The 17,633-nt window shown below is 46.0% G+C and overlaps 1 protein-coding gene across 4 annotated transcripts in view; it reads left to right on the top strand.

Moving 5' to 3' along the window:
* The window catches only part of APP (amyloid beta precursor protein), a 212,843-nt gene extending 209,128 nt beyond the window's left edge, over positions 1 to 3,715 (top strand). For all 4 annotated transcript variants that reach the window (XM_063393855.1, XM_063393854.1, XM_063393853.1 and 1 more), the window contains one exon: positions 2,468 to 3,715. In XM_063393855.1, the coding sequence (XP_063249925.1) occupies positions 2,468 to 2,569 (102 nt within the window). In that variant the 3' untranslated portion in view covers positions 2,570 to 3,715. The remainder of the gene's footprint in view (positions 1 to 2,467) is intronic.
* The last annotated feature ends 13,918 nt before the right edge of the window (positions 3,716 to 17,633 follow it).

Genomic DNA, 17,633 nt, shown 5'->3' with positions numbered 1-17,633 from the left:
GAAAGGACAGGTAAAGCAGCAGAAAGCAGCCCAGCCCCTGGGCTCAGCAAAGCTGAGTGCTGTGAGCTGTATGGGCCTCTCCTCATCCCTCCCCAGCCCTGCTGCCAGCGTAGGGACAGAGCAGCTGGCACAGGCCCTTCTTTAAAATGCAAGCACACAGCTGTACCCTGACTGCTGAGCACATGGCTGCATAGGATGTCTTGGGATTTGGGAGTGGGAGGCTGAGGAGGAGACAGGCTGTGAAATTCCATGGGGTCCTTCTGTCCTTGATGGATCAAAATGTTTGTTGACAGCCATGCTGAGCACTTGGCATGCACATGGGCTGGCCAGGGGAAGCTTGCACCCTTCAAAAGAAAAAGGTTGTCACTTTTGGAGAGGGAGGGGCCAGGGAAAGGAGAAAACTACTCCCTCTTCCCCCCAGTTTCTCCAACGAGGGAAATACAGCAAGAGCGACCTCTAAGCATGATCTTGTTACCTAAAAACATCGCAGGAGTTGAAAAAATAAGTGGATTTGAGGATCATTGCATAAGAGAGGTACTGCATGCAAATGCAATTTTAAAAGAAAGAAAGAAAAAACCTGTGAATGGCAGTATTAAAAGTCCAAGTTGTATTGCAGAATTTGAAACAAGAACACAGCACAGCCCAATGATCCTTTCTGCCTGGCATCCTGTTCTTGCCCACAGGAGTCAAGGGGTGCTGAAAGTCTCAGGATTCCCAGCTGTGAAAAGTTTTACAATAGCTTGTGAGCAAAATATAGAGAGTGATGTATAACATTTAAGTTCGATATTTCCTGAAAATGTCTAATTATTGTGTAAGAAAAACACATCTGATGGGAGATACAGTGATGATTTAAAATGCAATTTGAGAGTCAGGACATAGAAAGGGGCACAGATATGAAACTGCATTCAGATTTGGGGTAATCAGTTCATCTGAGCAATAGAATGTATGTGCCACACAGAGAACCATTTCTTAAATAGGAAATAAAAGAGCAGAAAAAGTAGAGATGGCTCTGAAAGGAGCCATTTTCTGGTGGGACTGTGGGAAAGGTGTCACTACTGCGTTGTAACCTGCCACAATGACAGAACAGCTGCAAAAATAAGCTGAACAGCCTGTGTCAGTCCCAAGCATGGAAAAACATACCTTCAGGCTTTCTCCAGGGTATCAGGGAACAACTTACCAACATCTTCTCTCCTCACTAGGCTGAGATATTTCCATTATTGCAGAGTAGATTTAAAAATGGTATCAGACATCAATACTTCTCCTTTGCATTTGTATTGAAAGGTTAGATAGAGTAAGTTAGGGTTTCTTGAGAGAATACACTTTTCTTTATCTTAAAGGCTAGTTTGTTGCTGCAGGTAACTTGCTGTATTTCTAAGAGGTTACTACTTACAGGAATCCACAGGAAAATGTTCATACCTAATATTTAACAGTAGAGTTTTAGGCACCTTCCTGATTTTAGACACTGTAAAATTCACTTTACCCTTGCTTTTAGGAGCTGTCAAACACTAGAGACATCAGGTAGCAAATGAAATAACTGACAAGTAGGCTGTTTTCATAGGTGCTTAACAAGATAGCCAGGATTTGGTAGGTTTTGAATACACAACTACTGAGCTCATACAGCAGAGGTAAAATACTTCATTAAGATTTAGAGACTGTTCTCACTCACTCTAATTTGATAGAGTTATATATTATTGTGATGTTCAGTGAAGGAAGAAAATAATTTGTGAAGATGCAGGTATTCAGTGGAGAAGTCAAAATTGAGCTTTGTGCCTGTCTTCCAGGTAATTAAGAAAGGTCAATTTTTGTTAAGTATAAATGCTTAAACCAGTGCAGACATGTAAAGTTTTTTTATCACTAAACTGAACCAAACTCAGCCTTGGCGGTAGAGGAGTTCTGTGTTCCTGAGTGCAATGGGATTTTTGCTCACCTTGTGCCTGGCTGCTCTGGTATTTCCTTGCTACCCTCATTTTATCCTCTCCAATTAGTTTTTTGTTTTGAGACCACCACACTTGCGACAGATCTGGGAGTGCAAGGCAGGCAGACAGCAGACTCAAGCCACTGCCTTCAGCTTTTTAGTGAGTTTTTTCTTTTCTTTTGAGACCCAGTTGATCCCAAGTATAGGTATTGATATATATGCTGGGGGGAAAAATCTCTTAATGAGGGACTAGCAGAGAGAGGCAAACTCCATCCCCCTTTTTTGTTTGAAGAGTTGCTTCCCGAGCCAGACAAAAAATTCCAAAAGTGGTGTTGCTGGCTTTGGTCAGCTGGTTTTGAAGTCCTGCAGAAGTAAAATGAGTTGGGGAGCTGTTCTTGGTGTGTTATCATCTTCTGTTCAAAAAGTGAGCCAGTTTGTTTCTGCCCAAACACACAGGGTACAAAGTACATTGAATGGCCATAAAGTGGGGAAACGTGGGTTATGCTGTGAATTAAGCAGGAATGTGACCCCAGTTGTCCCCTCTCCTGACAGGTGGATGCTGCAGTGACACCAGAGGAGCGCCATCTTTCCAAGATGCAGCAAAATGGCTACGAAAATCCCACATACAAGTTCTTTGAACAGATGCAGAACTAGGACATCATAGCAGCTCATGAGTTGGACAGAAGAATAATTGCTTCACTGCCCATCGGTGTTCAGTTATAGAGTAATGTGGAAAGAAAGAAAAACACTCTGCTTTATTATTTACTCATTCTCGCCTTTTGACAGCTGTGCTGTAACACAAGTAGATGCCTGAACTTGAATTAATAAAATCAGTAATGTATTTTCTCTCTCTTTCTCTTTACATTTCAGTCTTTACACTACATTATTAATGAATGTTTTTTGTGTACTGTAAAGAGGTTAGCTGTATTTAACTAGTGCATGGATAGATTCTCTTTCCCAATTATTTATCATGTAGCTCCTTAGCCAGTTGTATATTATTCTTGTGATTTGTGACAAAAATTAAGTCCTAGTTGAAACATGCTTTAAGAATTGATGGGGGATGCTTTCTGTGTCTGTGGGGTTTAGCTGCTTCTCTTTGCTGAGCATTTTTTTCTGATCACTATGCATTTTAAAGTAAACCAACATTTTTTAAAAGTATTTCAGATGAGTTATTTAAATTCTTTTCCTCTGCAGCTGCATTTTATTGTACGGATTGTTGCTCCTGCTGTATTAGTGATGTAGAAATCATGAGAATACACATTGGTTTCTTTGTGCCTGTTTTATGTGCACACTTTAGGCATTGAAAGGTAAACTTTATTTTCTTTTCCATGTATCTTTTTGATCTTTAAAGAAATTATTAAAAAGAGTCCTTGTTAATTGTGAGCACTTCTGGGGGAAGAAGTGCCTGCTGGCCAAAAATTAACAGGGGTCCTCTGCAGGATGATTGTACAGAGCCATTGCTTATGAATTGATAGCTTTCTACACTGTGTTACATAAATAAATTAAGAAAAGAATGTGTGGGCCAGAGTTTTCTTTAGAGGCAGAAAACAAAGAGTTCTGGAAGTCATTTGAAGAGAATACATAGGTGTTCACACTGAGAGAGAGCTGGGATCCTACAGAGATTGTGGCACTGACAGTTGGACCAGAGCAGAAGGAAGGCGACAGCGGGACAGGGTGGAAAGTGGGGAGCGCCGTCTTTGCCACAGCTACCCCTCTAAGATGTCTTTTTCTTTTTTCCTTTTCTTTTACTTTCAGTTTGTATAACAGTGTTTTAATGTAAATAAATACATTCCTGGAGGAGCCCTGTTGTAGTGCGTTTCTGTGCCAACCAGCCACCGTTGCTTGTGCAGAGGAGCACAACGTGGATGACTAACCAACATCCCACTTTCCTGGCCATCCCCTGGAGTGATTTACCAGCAAGCTCTTCCCTCTGCTCCTTGCACCTCTGCTGGCTTTCTGGCAAGATCCATGCCTTGCAATGTACTGTATTGGTGAAGGCAAGGAGGAGCCTCCCAGGCTGTATCTGGCCTGGTTGTGCCTCCTCATGGCGAGTGCCCAGGAAGGGTAGGACAGCAGCACCAGAATTTTTTTCTGCAGGAAGAGGGCAAAGCCATTGGTGAGCTGGGGTACATAACCCCTAGGCCAGCATGTTTTCTCCATTGCCTGAGAGCTTCCTTCAGCTCCTGGCCCTCCGGGAGCACTCCTGTGGCACAGGGAAAGCACAGTAACACCACAGGACTCCCCTGCCAAGACAGGTGAGACCACAGTGGGCGAGTGGACCTGAGGATCTTCAGGATGGCTTTCGTACCCAAAATAAGGACTTCACTGTTTGAACTTGGAAATGGGTTCTGGAATAAAACTGGAGGGGTGCATTTGTGAAAAAGAAAGTGGATTACTGTTTCTCTACAGTGAATGGGTTAGATAAAGCAGGAGTGAGGGAAGAACCAGGAGCAGAATAAAGACATCATGATCTCTTCAGGGAAAGTCTCTTGTAACTCAGTTTGTGTGCAAGCCATGGCAGCCTTTTCAGCCTTTCTGGCTGCTTTTGTCTCTGCAAGCAGGATGAGGCATGGCTGCAGTGGGGCTGCACAGCTCAGACAAATTGCTGAGTCACTCCCAACGTCAACTAGGAGAGCAATAGTTTCCAGTCCTGTTACTCAGTAGTCCTTTCCCATCCATGATCTTACACAAAACCTCACCTGTTCAGGTAATTCACCTGCTGGCCAGGAGGGATGTTCAGTCTGTGAGCAATAATCAGGTCAGGGAGTTTTGGAAGCCATCTGTGGAGATTCAGGATGATAAGATGGCAGCCGCTACTCTGAACCAGTAGTGGGAAAAACTGCAGAGCTTCCCATTGCCCTTTACCAACCATGGGTTTATTCCCTTTGCTCTTCCATCCCTACTGTGTCAAGGGAATTCATCTCAAGGGATCAGATTCCTGGAAGTGGTTGATGTTACTTGCAGGCCCTGGAGTACCAGTGTGTTACAAAAACTTACAAAATACCCCCCGAGGAATTATCTTCTGCAATTTTAAAACTGAACTGGTTGGGCCAGAATAATGTGTGATTTTGAGCAGAGGCTTTCAGGCTCCAAACTGCTCCCCCCAAAAAATCATTTTGTTTTACAAATACTTAGGTTTATGTTTATGTCTATTTTTGCAGGTGTTGTTATATAGGTCACACATATCACTAAGAAAGGAATACATAAGGCTGTCTTCTGTGCGCATGTCCAGCAGAAGATCCCACTTCAGGGGGAAGGCAGGATGTAATTCAATTTAGCCCAGTCTCATTAGAGAGGGATTATCAAAATTCCTTTTAGAGGAAGCTGGAGTAATCCATAAGATACAGAAAGCCACTGGCCTTTAGAGAAAATACCATTTATAATACCTTAATCCCATGCAATCCCAGTTATAGAAAAATGCAATTGCTTTGAACACCAATTCCCAGACAATCAAGTCTCCTGGTGTAGAGGTTATGTGTCCAGTGAGACGCTGGTGCTGCTCCTGCTACTTGTGCACAAGCTGTTAATAAATTGCTGGTTTATGCACTGATTAAGTGATCAGGTTTTATGATTCCCTCCACACACACTCTCCTGAAAGAAAGGCAATAAATGCACACTGTGACATGCATGGAAAGCACAAGGTGTGAACAAAGAACAAAACGAACAAAGAACAACAAACTTCAAGAGAAACGCTCCCACAACTGCTCCAACTCTGGAAGCTGATGTTCCCAGCTAATAGTGGCAGCATCCTGCCCACCTCTAGCCATGCAAGCCCCTTATTGTGGAAAGATTATATTAGGTATGAGCAAAATGTTTGACACGCTCATGAAGTAGAAAAGAAGACAGAAGTCAATATCTGAATGTGTTGCTAGTAAGTGTGGGTTTGATTGGGTATCACCCTCTTCAGCAAAAAACCAGGCAGGGCCACTGCATGCAGCTGTGGGCTGGAAACAAAATGCTGTTCCCCAGCCTTGAGGAAATTACTCTTGGAGGGGTGGGGGAATAAATAACATTAAAATATCCCTGTCTGTTGAATTAATACATTAAATGAGTGAAGATTTCCAGGCTGTCTATTTCAACAGAACGTGGTTAGAGAGTGTTTGCCCTGCAGGTTCATCAGCAGAGCTGGTGAGTGTCGTCCCTAGCAAGCAAGAGCGGTAGCGATGAGGGCCAGCCCAAGCCTCCTCAGTCCTTGGGGTATGCTGGTGATCTTGCTTTGGCTGGCATGTGTTGGCTCGCTCAGGTTAGTGAGTACAAGGTGCAAGGTGAAGCTTCAGACATTTTCAGGCACATAGTAGTGGAGCCACCCTAAAAAATGTGCCATACTCTGTGCTCGGTATCTGCCTCCAAACCAAACTGGAGAACCAACTTCTGATAATATGGTTCAGGGGTGATTATGGTGGTGCTGGGTTGACAGTTGTACTAGATGATCTTGAGGATGTCTCACAATCTTGATGATGCTGTGTTTCTCTGACCACATGTGATCTAGGAAAAGCAAACCAAGGCTTTGCGTTGCCTTTGCAGACAACACCTCACAGCAGCTGTATTTTCCTCTCGATCTCCTGTGATTTTTGCACAGCTCCAGAGTCTCCATCCTCATTGTGTCTGCACTTATCAAAGCAATTTTAGGGCCTTCACTGTGTAGCTGAGTGGCTCATTTTTATTGTTTAATCTAGAGGATTTTGTGGGCAGAAGGCAGTTAAAGTGCCTCCAGGCAGCGTGCATGAAAACACTCTAATGATACATAAGAACAGGTTACAAATAACACTGTGTGGTTGTATTTCTATGCACTTTTTCCATCACTTGAAAGTGAGTGGCTCAATTAAGTCAGGCTATGATGGCTCTTCTCTCTCATTGCTTTCCAGCAATCATCTATTCCTCCTCCTTCCTACAAGAAGCAAGCACTGAATATTCCCCACAGCTTTCTACAGTCCTGGGAAATTTGTTTGGCTGACTTTACAGCAAAATCTTTCAAGGTTCCAAATAGGAGTACTGAGATTTATATCTAAGTAATGAAATATTCTGGCTTTAATAGGATTCTTAGTTAAAGCTGAATTTGGACACTGAATTAGAAAGCAAGTCTCCCTAACTAGTGCCTCCTGTGTATGGTCTTCAGCATCTGTTGTGAGGAGACACCATAGGAGGTGGGCCTGTTTAGTCTGGAGAAGACTGAGAGGGGATCTCATCATTACATAAAAATACCTCAGTGTAGGTTTTCAGAAAGACAGTGGCAGAATTCTCAGTGGTGCTCAGTGACAGGATGAAGAGTAATGGCTATAAACTAAAACACAAGAAGATCCACCTTAACATGAGGAGGGACTTCTTTCCACGGAAAGTGACAGAGCACTGGAACAGGCTGCCCAGGGAAGTCCTGGCTTCTTTCTCTCTGAAGGCATTCCAAACCCAGCTGGACACATTCTTGTGTCACTTGCTCAAGGTGGCCCTGCCTGGGCAGGGAGGTTGGACTGGAGGATCTCCAGAGGTCCCTTCCAGCCCTAATGGTTCTGTGGTTCTGTGTTTGTAACCTAGTTTCCCTAAGGAAGATCATTGAAGAAAAGCATCCACAGCTTTGAAAAGTTTCAGATGGCATACCACCTGGATCAAAGGGTGATTGGTGTCTTAGGTGATTTTATCATGATACTTTATTCCCTAATCATCTGCTTTATGCCCAGGAATGGCTGTGGTATCTTTAAGATGAACCAGAGCGTGGGGCTGCAGCCTGGGAACACTGAGCCTGAGCCTGAGCATGGGCTCTGTTCAATCTCTCTCTCCAGTGTGCTCCGGACAGTATGGACCAGGGATGCTGCATTGTTACTTTTGTTGGATTGGGGTTTTTGCTTGCTTGAAGCTAGAATTTTTTTTCCCTTACCCTAGCCCTTGAGGCTAGGGGAATAGCCTCAAATACTAAGAATCCTCCCAGCAGCTTTTTGGATTTTTTCTTCCCTTGAACTGCTTTTGGCTTGGCTTGTTTTTCTTTTTGGCCCATCCAGGGAGCCAGTGGAACCACCCTGAACCCAAGATGAAGGATGCGCTGAACCAACATGAGAAAGGACATTAAACTCCACCAACTCTGGCTGCTGTGAGGAGGAAACCCACACCAGAAATTCAGCAGGTTTCCCATCTGCTGTGCTCCGGGCTGCTGTGTGAACTCCTCTTCCCCTTCCCAGAGACAAAAGGGACCAGTCTCCATTTTGTTTTCCAGGCCACACAGTCAGCCCATCAGCCCATGTAGTTTTCATCCCTGAGCATTTTTGGTGGTAGTTTGTTTTTTTGGTTTTTTTGGTTTTTGTTTTTTGGTTGTGTTTTTCTGGGGGTTTTTTGGTGGGGTTTTTTTGGGTTTTTTTGGTTCTGCTGTGGGGAGGGGTGTGTGGGTGGGTGGAGAGTAAGTTCTGGGAGTTCATATCTAGCATTTATTCAATCCTTTTCTGTACACTGTGGGCACATGACCCCCCCCACCCCTTTTTCTTTTTTTTTCTTTTTTTTTTTTTCATTTTCACCCGCTGGTATCAATTTCTCTCAATGGGAGAAGAAAAGGGAGGGAGTTATTGAAGCTCTTTTCTCTTTAGAGGAAACGCTCATTCCACGGCCGTTTCTCCTGAAATTTGTCTCCAAAATCAAGACAACTGGTCTTTTAAAATGCTGCTAACTAATAAATAAATGAAAAAGAGAGAGACAGAGGAAAAAAACTAGCTGGCAGAGGGCAGACACACCTCAGCAGAGGCTGACCAGCACCTGCAGGAGGCGGGTACTTGAAATAACTGTGACATTGCTGCTGGTCCAAAACAGGTTGTGGAAATTATGGTTGAGTCCCACACTGAGTCCATCTAACTGCCTAAGCACTACTTCAGGCTAGAGCTCTGAGGTGTGTTTCAAGCACAGGATCTTTTTTCCATTTAATTAGGATGGGAGGGCTTGGAAGAAACAGGCAAAATCCTATTTACCTCATGTGTTGCTTCTCTAAGAAGGGTTTATGGAGAAAGGTCTGCATTCCTCCAACTACTGCACAGAGATGAGAGGAAACTCAGGCTATGACCAGCAGCGGTCCCTGCCTGGAAGGCAATTGAGCTCTGTAGTCTTATTTGACTTTTTAGAGTCCCTTGAGAAGGAAAACTCCCCAAACCTGTGATAAATATATTCACTTTCGCAATTGTTAGAGTGAATACTATGTGCTTTATATTGTTGACTTTTGTTATACTATGTTTGCTAAAGTTTAGAGTTCTTTTAATGTGAATGTTGTATTGTAATACCAGTGTTGGTGAAGTGTTGGCTGTAATGTTAACATTTAACCAGTGAAGGAATCTAAACCTGTTGAATGCATTAAAAAGTAACAAATGACTACAACTAAGATCACTGCATGTGCTCCAAAAAGGTGGGACAGAGGACAAACTATGTTAAATGTTTGAATATGTATGACCATTTATGAATATGTAGTTGGCTGATGTAATACGCAGGGTATGTAAGGGGTGTTCTGTGTTTGCTGGTGTGCCTCTGGCTTAAGCTAAGCATCCAGTGCTGTTCCTTTTGCTTTATTGGCTTTGTCCTTTGTTTACTGGTATTTCCAAATGCTTATATACTTTTCTAGGAAGGTTAGTAATTTTTTACTACAATGATTGGGTTAAACATCACACAGACAAAACTCATACATTTTACAACATCTCTTGCTTGTAGAAGTTTGATTCAATTTTCTTCTCCTTAATCCAATCTTCTTGTAATCTTCAAAGCTCTGTTTGTTCTTGCCAAGGCATCTTGGTTATCAAACTGACTATGCCAATTAAATCCACATCCTATGTCCCATGTCCACAGATATCCTGAAAGGATCACTGGGATTTTACCTCTTCCTCCTCCTTCTTCAAAGAAAGAAGTTAGAAAAGTCCTTGGATTATTGGGGTATTGTAGGCTGTGGATTAAAGGATATACTCAGGCAGAGAAGTTCTTACATGAAAAATTGACAGAGGAAGACAAGATAAAGTGGACTAGAGAAGATGACAATAAATTACAGGAATTAAAGTTTAAACTAGCTCAGTACCAACTTTCAGTTCACCCTCATTAATAAAGCGGTTTTATCTGTATGTGAATGTGGAAGATGGAGTAGCTCATGGAGTTTTAAGTTCAAGAATGAGGAAGGGTAAAGAGGCTGGTAGCCTATTTATCTAAATTGCTAGATCCAGTGAGCCGTCGCTGGCCAATATGCATTCATGCCACAGCAGCTACTGCCTTCCTAGTAGAGGAGAGCCCTAAACTTTTGGAAGTAAACTAATAGTGGTTTGGGGGTGTTTGGAATGATCCTAAACCATTTTTGGGGTGACCCCAACACATTTTGGGGGGATTTGGGATGACCCCAAATCCATCTTGGGGGTCTTGAAGGGCTCCTGACCCATTTTGGGGAGATTTGGGGAGATTTTGGGGGTCCCCCCCAACCTTATTTCTCATGTGCCTTCTGGGAGACACTTTTGGGGTACCCCTCAAGATTCTCATCCTCTGGAAAAGATCCCCAAATCCCCCCCCAATCATCCCCAAATTCCCCTAAAAATCCCTCAAATATCTCCTTAAAATCCCCAAAATCCCAAGAATTCCCCACTAAAATCCCATAAGCCCCCTCTAAATTCCCCCTAAATTCCCCTCCCAGAATCTCAAAAATTGCCCGATTTCCCCCTAAACCACCCCCAAAATCCCCTAAGTCCTCAAACCCTCCCAAATTCCCCTAAATTCCCCCAAACTCCCCTCCCAGACCCCATAAAATCCCCCCCAAATGCCCCAAATTCCCCCAAAATGCTCCCGGGGATTCCTAAAACCTCTCCAGCATACCCAAATCCTTTAAATGCCCCCAAGTTCTCCCAAGTTGTCCTAAAACTTCCCTCTTCTCTAAATTGTCCTCTAAAATTCCCTAAATTGCCTGAAATCCCCCCTAAATCCCCCTAAATTCTTCCAAATCCCACCAAAACCCTTCAATTTCCCCCAATTTCCCTCCAGCCCTCCCTAAACCCTCCTTGAACCCCTCAAATCTTCCCAAATCTCCTGAATTTCCCCTCAAATCCCTCCCAAACCCCTCCAAATTCCCAGAAATCCATCCTACAATCCCTCCCCAAATGCCCCAATCTCCCCATATCCCCCTCAGCCCCCCCAAATTCCCAGAATTTTCCCCCAATTCCCCTTATACCCCTGCTAAATCTCCTGAATCTCCTCCAAACCCCCCAAATTGCCCTCATTCCCCCCTAAATCCTCTCAAAATCCCCAATATGCCCTCAAATTCCACTGATTTTTCCCCAGAATTCCACTAAATCCTTTCAAATGAATCCCCCAAAACCCACTTCAATAGTCCCCAATCCCCCTAAATTCTCGTTAAAATGCCCTCAAACCCCTACATCTCCTTAATCCCCCTGAAATCTCATAAAATTCAAAAAAATCTCCCCATAACCCTTTCAAATCCTCCAAAAACCTCCCCAAACATCTTTAAATTGTCCTTAAATCCCCCAAAATCCCCCTCATTTCTCCCAAATCCCCCTCATTTCCCCCAACCCCCTCAAATTCCCTGAAATTTTCCCCCAAATCCCCCTAATACCTCCTGAAATTTCCTTTAACCCCCCCCAAATCCTCTCCAAAATCCCCTTTAAATACCCCAAATTCCACTTAACTCCCCCCAAACCTCCCAAAATCCCCATTAAATCCCCACCCCAAATTCCTCAAGCTCCCCAAAATTCCCTAAATCCTGCTGGACGCTCTCCAACAGTTCTGATTCCTCCTTCTCCTCTTCCTCCCCCTCCTCCTCCTTTTTGGGGACACCCCCCTTCCCCGAGCTCTTTTAGGGTCTCCTGGGCCCCCTTGGTGTCCCCATCCCGGAGCTGCTGAGGCCAGAGCCACCACAGAACCAAGCGCTGGAAAATCTTTTGTGTACTGCTTTTGTGTACCAGAGTCCTTGAATGTCCCTCTCACTTGCCTTGGCGACCCAAGTTTGACCCAACCTTGCCCTGCTAACCCTCCCTCGCCTTGCACTCCCTCACGTGCCCATGCCCACACTTGACCTGTCTACTGCTTTCTCCAGGGCCTTGCCTGGCCCTTCCTGTTTCTGCCTGGCCTTCCCATTACTGGACTTACCTTCCTATGCCCAGCCTTGCCTAGGATTTCTGGGCCTTCTCTCACCTGCCACTCCATTTGCTTTCCCCTCACGGCTTCAGCCATGCCTGAAGTCTGGCACTCAATCTTGGGGCTGGAGACCAAGCAACGCAGGTCCAAACAACGTGATTAACAACATATGTTCTCCTCTTTATTCACAAGATGGCTGGTTATATACAGTAAGAATAGTTTACAGTAACAGGTGCATTTCTATTGGCAGTGAGGCGTGGACAAATATGTAAGCTATTACAGTTTAAGGCAGCAACCGTATTTCCATCCTAACTATCCCAGCTAAAGCATGTGCACACCTTAATGGACTTTCTAACTGCGCCACAGGTTTATCTACTTCTACACAGGCCAAAAGCTGAGGCCTAGCAGGCCCAAATCTGAGGCCCAGTTTGGGATAGCTCAACCTTTATTCTGTAAGTCATCCTGCTCTTGCTACACATGCCAGCCTCTCCCTTGACTCGCCTACAATTGCCTACACTTAGTTTGCATTGCCTTGCCTGCACGGAAGGCAACACAAAGAGTGGCAGGCAAGGCAAAGCAAATCAAGGAAGATCGAGGTAGGGCCAGGCAAGGCAGACATAAGCAAGCAAAGAAAAGTACATAATTTTCTTTGTACATAAAAGTACATAAAAGTGCATAATTTTCTTTGCACCACACTCAAAGGAAAACGCGAACTCCTCTGCCCTAACAAAGCTTTTCACTCTCACAGAGTCCGGTAGCAAATTTGAAAACATCTGCCAAAACCAGAGCTCACAAAAGTGTCAGCTGAGAAAGCTCTTTGCTGCCTACAATTTCAGCTGCATCCAACAAACTACCACCACACACCCTGCTATTGGCGTTTTTCCTCTCTACGTATCATCATAAGACTTCAGTCTCACAGAGTCAGGATCCAAAGAGAATGGCACCAGGGACTGCTCACACACTAAACTACAAGGAATAAAAAGCTCCACAGCCTGGTGTCTGCATTCCCACTGACAGTTCACAACTCTAACCCAGAGAAGTGTCTGCTGGGAAAAGCCTTTAAATTCACTGAGAGCACCCAAAGTGCCCATCCAAACTTACTTGCCTTGCCAAAGGGAAGAACTAGAAGCCCATCTCAAAAGAAATGGTGTCCCCTCCTCTGAAACCCAAAACATCCAGGGACTGGTCCCGTACCAAGGTGTCGGAGCGCTGGCACTGGGCATTACCTGCCCGGGGCACTAGATGAGCTGCACACCAAGACTCAGCATAGCTGCTCACCTTGTCTGAAAGAAGTGTGCTGCCAGGTGTTCAAGAAGGCTACTGCTAAGAAGCGGAAAACACATGCCAAAATGAATCTTACAGAAGGGAGACCACCTTCCAAAGATGGATAGCAACTCCATGATTGTATGAATTAAGGCAGTGCTTCCAAATCAAACATTTTGCCAGGACAGAAAGTTGCTGCAGCCCTTGAGCTGCAATGACTCAGCTTGTTATCCATATATGATGAAGGATTTCGCCCAGATTAAAGCTGTCAAAACCTAGGACTATGTTATCCCTTGGAGTGCCAAACTCCACCTCCAAACTGACATCAGGAACCTGGGGGCTGAGTTTTGTTTCCCATGGAAAAGGGGAACCGTTTGTGTCCAGGGGCCTGTGACTGGGACGGGGCTTGTGCCTCCTAAAATTATGAACATCGCAGGATTTCTCCCAGACCAAAGCTGCAAAACCTACAACTCTGCCTGCCCTTGGAGTGCCAAATACCTCCTCCAAACTGATATCAGGAATTTTGAGGGCTGAGGTTTTGTTTCCTATGAAAAATGGGAACTGTTTGTGTCCAGGGGCCTGTGGATGGGAGTGGGCTTGTACCTCCTAAAATTATGAACAGCAAAGGATTTCTCCCAGATCAAAGCTGCAAAAACCTAGGACTCTGGCTGCCCCTGGATTGCCAAATGCTTTCACCAAACTGATATGAGGAACATGGGGGGGTGACTCTGGCTGCCTTTGGAGTGCCAAATGCCTCCTCCAAGCTGCCATCCGGAACCTGGGGGAGTGAGTTCTGTTTCCCATGGGAAAGGTCCAATGTTCATGTCCAGGGACTTGTGGAGTGGGCTTCTGCCTTCTAAATTTACAAATGCCGTAGGATTTCTCTTGGACCAAATCTTCGAAAACCTCAGACTCTGAGCTTCTCTTGGAGTTCCAAATGCCTCCTCCAAACTGACATCAAGAACCTGGCAAGATGAGTTTTGTTTTCTATGGAAAAGGGCCACCGTTTGTGTCCAGGGGCCTGTGGCAGGGGGTGGGCTTCTGCCTCCTAAAATTATGAACGGCGCAGGATTTCTCCCAGATCAAAGCTACCAAGACCTGGGACTCTGGCTGCAGCTGAGTATGTTAGAGACTGAAGGTGGTGACAGACTCAGCTTTTGGTTTGTGTGCTTGTGCTTTGTTGGTTTGCTCGGTGCAGAAGCCTGAATTGTTTCCTCCTTTGCCAGCAAGCAAAAATGCAACTGCACCAACTTTCCTGCCTTTTCCATCACTGGATGAGATTCTGATACAGTTTGAGTTTTCCATGTCTACAGCAGCAAGAGCAAAGGTGTTGCTGGCTCTTTGCTACTTTTCTATGTCAGAGCTGTAAAGAATGAAAAGCTCCCTTTTGCGAGAGAACATTGCTTGCTGATAGTAGCCAGGGAGGAATTCTGAATTCAGAGCCATTTGCAGTTCTGTGCTATCAGCCCATTTTAATTTAGTCAGAGTGACTTTGAATCCCATTGCTATCCAAGCCTTTGATTTTTCCTTACTAGAGCTGTTTGTAGATCTGGAACGAAAGAAGGTTATAAATGGTAGGTAGAGGGCTGTCCCTCATGCTTCTCTCTTTCCACAGAGCAGAGAACCAACAGCAGTCTCTCCGTTGGCTCTCTCTGCTCCTGGAGAAGAGGCCAAAGAGGACTAAAATGAACAAAATTACCACAAGCTTCCAGTTGTGGTCACATCACAGCCAGAACTTTCCAAGACAGTAAGTGCCAGTTCTGGAGGCTGCTGTCTTTAGTGCAAGGCAGAGCTGCAAGTTTCTGACCAGCCAGCACTTGCTGCTGGTGGCTGAGGATGCTGAGTGCTGGAGTCCTGCCAGGAGCTAGTGACTCCCCCCAGCCAGGGAGAGCTGGAAAATGGGCTTTGATCTGTCATGTTGAGGCACCAAAGAGCTGGTGCCTCCATGTGAGCACCTGGCTGCTTGGCTCAGTGAAGCTCCATCTCTTGCTTCTGCAGTGCTATGGCCAAAGGTGCATGGGGTAGTTCTGTGTCAGATTACACCTTTTTCTGACCCAGAGATGAGGCAAGTGAAAGGTGTTTTAAAAACTGTTATTCCATTTTCAGTCTCATGTGAAGAGTGAGACAGTACAGATGTTACAATTCACAACCATCACAATCAGAAGCCAAACTATTTCCTAATTACAATACATTATAAGCATTTCGTGGCCTATCTTGGCCTATCAGCTTTTGCCACACAATGCTGCTAGTGCCTTAAAGCAAATCATCTAAAATTACCCCTCGTGGATCCTACTACATTGCATCTTTCATACTTTTATTTCTCCAAAGTGCCTGGTCTTATTTGCAAGGCCATCATTTGAAACTTGTTTCTAGTTCCATTTCTCTCTCAACAATGTCTGTCCTATTCCATGGCATTTCTAAGTCAGCATTTTCTATCTCAAAGTTTGCATACAGATGCATCTCTCTGTCAGGCTTTGAGAATTCTCAACAAATCCATTTCCTACAGTTCTGGAGGTCACAAGGCAAGGTTTGTTTTCCCCTTTGGGAAACCTGTGTTTGGCTTGTGGAACTGTTCTGAGGTTTTGATGAGTAACTCTTCACTTCTACAGAGTTATTTGGCCCACCTGATTTTTTGCTTTTGAGAAGCTGCAAAGAGATGATTGTGTTGTCCATGAAGCTCTGGGGGAAGACTTTGAGCACTCCAAAGGCAACCAGAGTCCTGGATTTTGGTAGCTTTTATCTGGGAGAAATCCTGCACCATTTGTAATTTTAGAAGGCAGAAGCCCACTCACAGCCACAGGTCCCTGGACAGGAATGGTGGTCCTTTTCCATGGGGAAACAAAACTCATCCCCCCAGATTCCTGATGTCAGTTTAGAGGAGGCATTTGACACTCCAAGGGAAGCCAGAGTCCAAGATTTTGGCAGCTTTGATCTGAGAGAAATCCTTCACCGTTTGTAATTTTAGGAGACTGAAGCCCACTCCCAGCCACAGGCCCCTAGACAAAAATGGTGGCCCTTTTCCATGGAAAACAGAAGTTACCCCCCCAGGTTCCTGATGTCAGTTCAGAGGAGGCATTTGGAACTCCAAGGGAAGCCAGAGTCCAAGGTTTTGGCAGCTTTGATCTAGGAGAAATCCTTCACCGTTTGTAATTTTAGGGGGCACACTCATGCATAGCCCCGTCTGGGTGCCGGCTCTCCATGAAGAAGCCGTTCTCCAGCCAGCAGAGTAGTGCCAACTCTGGAAGCCCACTCAATGCCTCACATGACACTGTCACGCTCTTGCCTGCAGCTGGAGGGGGCATGAAGGTCAGGGGGGCTGCACAGGTCTCCAGTGCCCCCCAGGCACAGGCACAGCCTCCCTCCCCAACTAAGGGAAACATTCCCCCACCTCATCAGCACCCTGAAATCTTGGCTGTGGGTGGAGGATTCACCTTGTGTCTGCTGGAGACTGGCCCAGGAGCTGACCCTCACTGCTGCCTCCTTACACTTAGGGACCCTTAGTCCCTGCCATGGCCGCAAGGGTCTCTCACCTGGGTGAGGGAGCTCTGCTGGCATCTGCAGGATGGTGATGCTGGGCGGCTGCAAGGCCATGGCACCTGGGGGAGCAGAGTGGGGTGAGGTGGGAGGTAAGAGTGACCCCACATTTTTATAGTGGGTGAGGAGGCAGGGTTCCCCAAACCCCTGAACAGGCCTCTTGAGGGGCATAGAGAGCGGGGTTGACCTTAGGCTCCCTGGTCCCTCAGTAACCCCCACTTACCTGTGCAGCAAGTGGCCAGGCTCCAGCAGAGCAGGAGGATCCAGGCAGGGCGTCCCAGGGGCTCTGCAGACAAAAATGGAGCTCAGTGCTGGACACACAGGGATGCTCCCCACGGGCTCGGGGTTGTTCCCCCAGCACTCCCTGAGCCTGGGATGGTCCTGTCCTCTCAGCATCCTCCCAGCCGGCCATGGTACCCTCAGCATGCTCCCCCCAGGACTCCCCATGTCAACGATCCTGTACCCTCGTATCCGCCTAGCACCCCTCGAGTCTGGGATAGTCTCGTGCCCCCGGCATCCTCCCCCCGGGGTCCCTCAAGTGGCGGCTGGTGCCCCCAGGCTGTCCGCCTACGCTCCGGCACACACCGCGGTTCAGACACCGGGCGGCGGCGCTCGGGACCGCGGCGCTTTGTGAGGCGGCCCGGAGAGGGCGAGAGGCAGCGCCGTGACTCACCGGGAGCCGCCCTCAGCCCCAGCGACCTGGCGCGACGCCACCGCACAGCGACCCTCACCTGGATCTTGATGTGTGTCGATATGTCCTGTGCCGCCATGTCCCCGAGCCCCCTGAACGTGCCTAGTGTCCCCAGCACTCCACGCCCCCGGTGCTCTGTGTCGCCTGCTC

The sequence above is a fragment of the Prinia subflava genome, chromosome 3, assembly GCF_021018805.1.
Source record: "Prinia subflava isolate CZ2003 ecotype Zambia chromosome 3, Cam_Psub_1.2, whole genome shotgun sequence".
NCBI lineage: Eukaryota > Metazoa > Chordata > Aves > Passeriformes > Cisticolidae > Prinia > Prinia subflava.
Note: the sequence above shows the minus strand (reverse complement) of the source record. Positions and strands in the feature narration are given on the sequence as shown.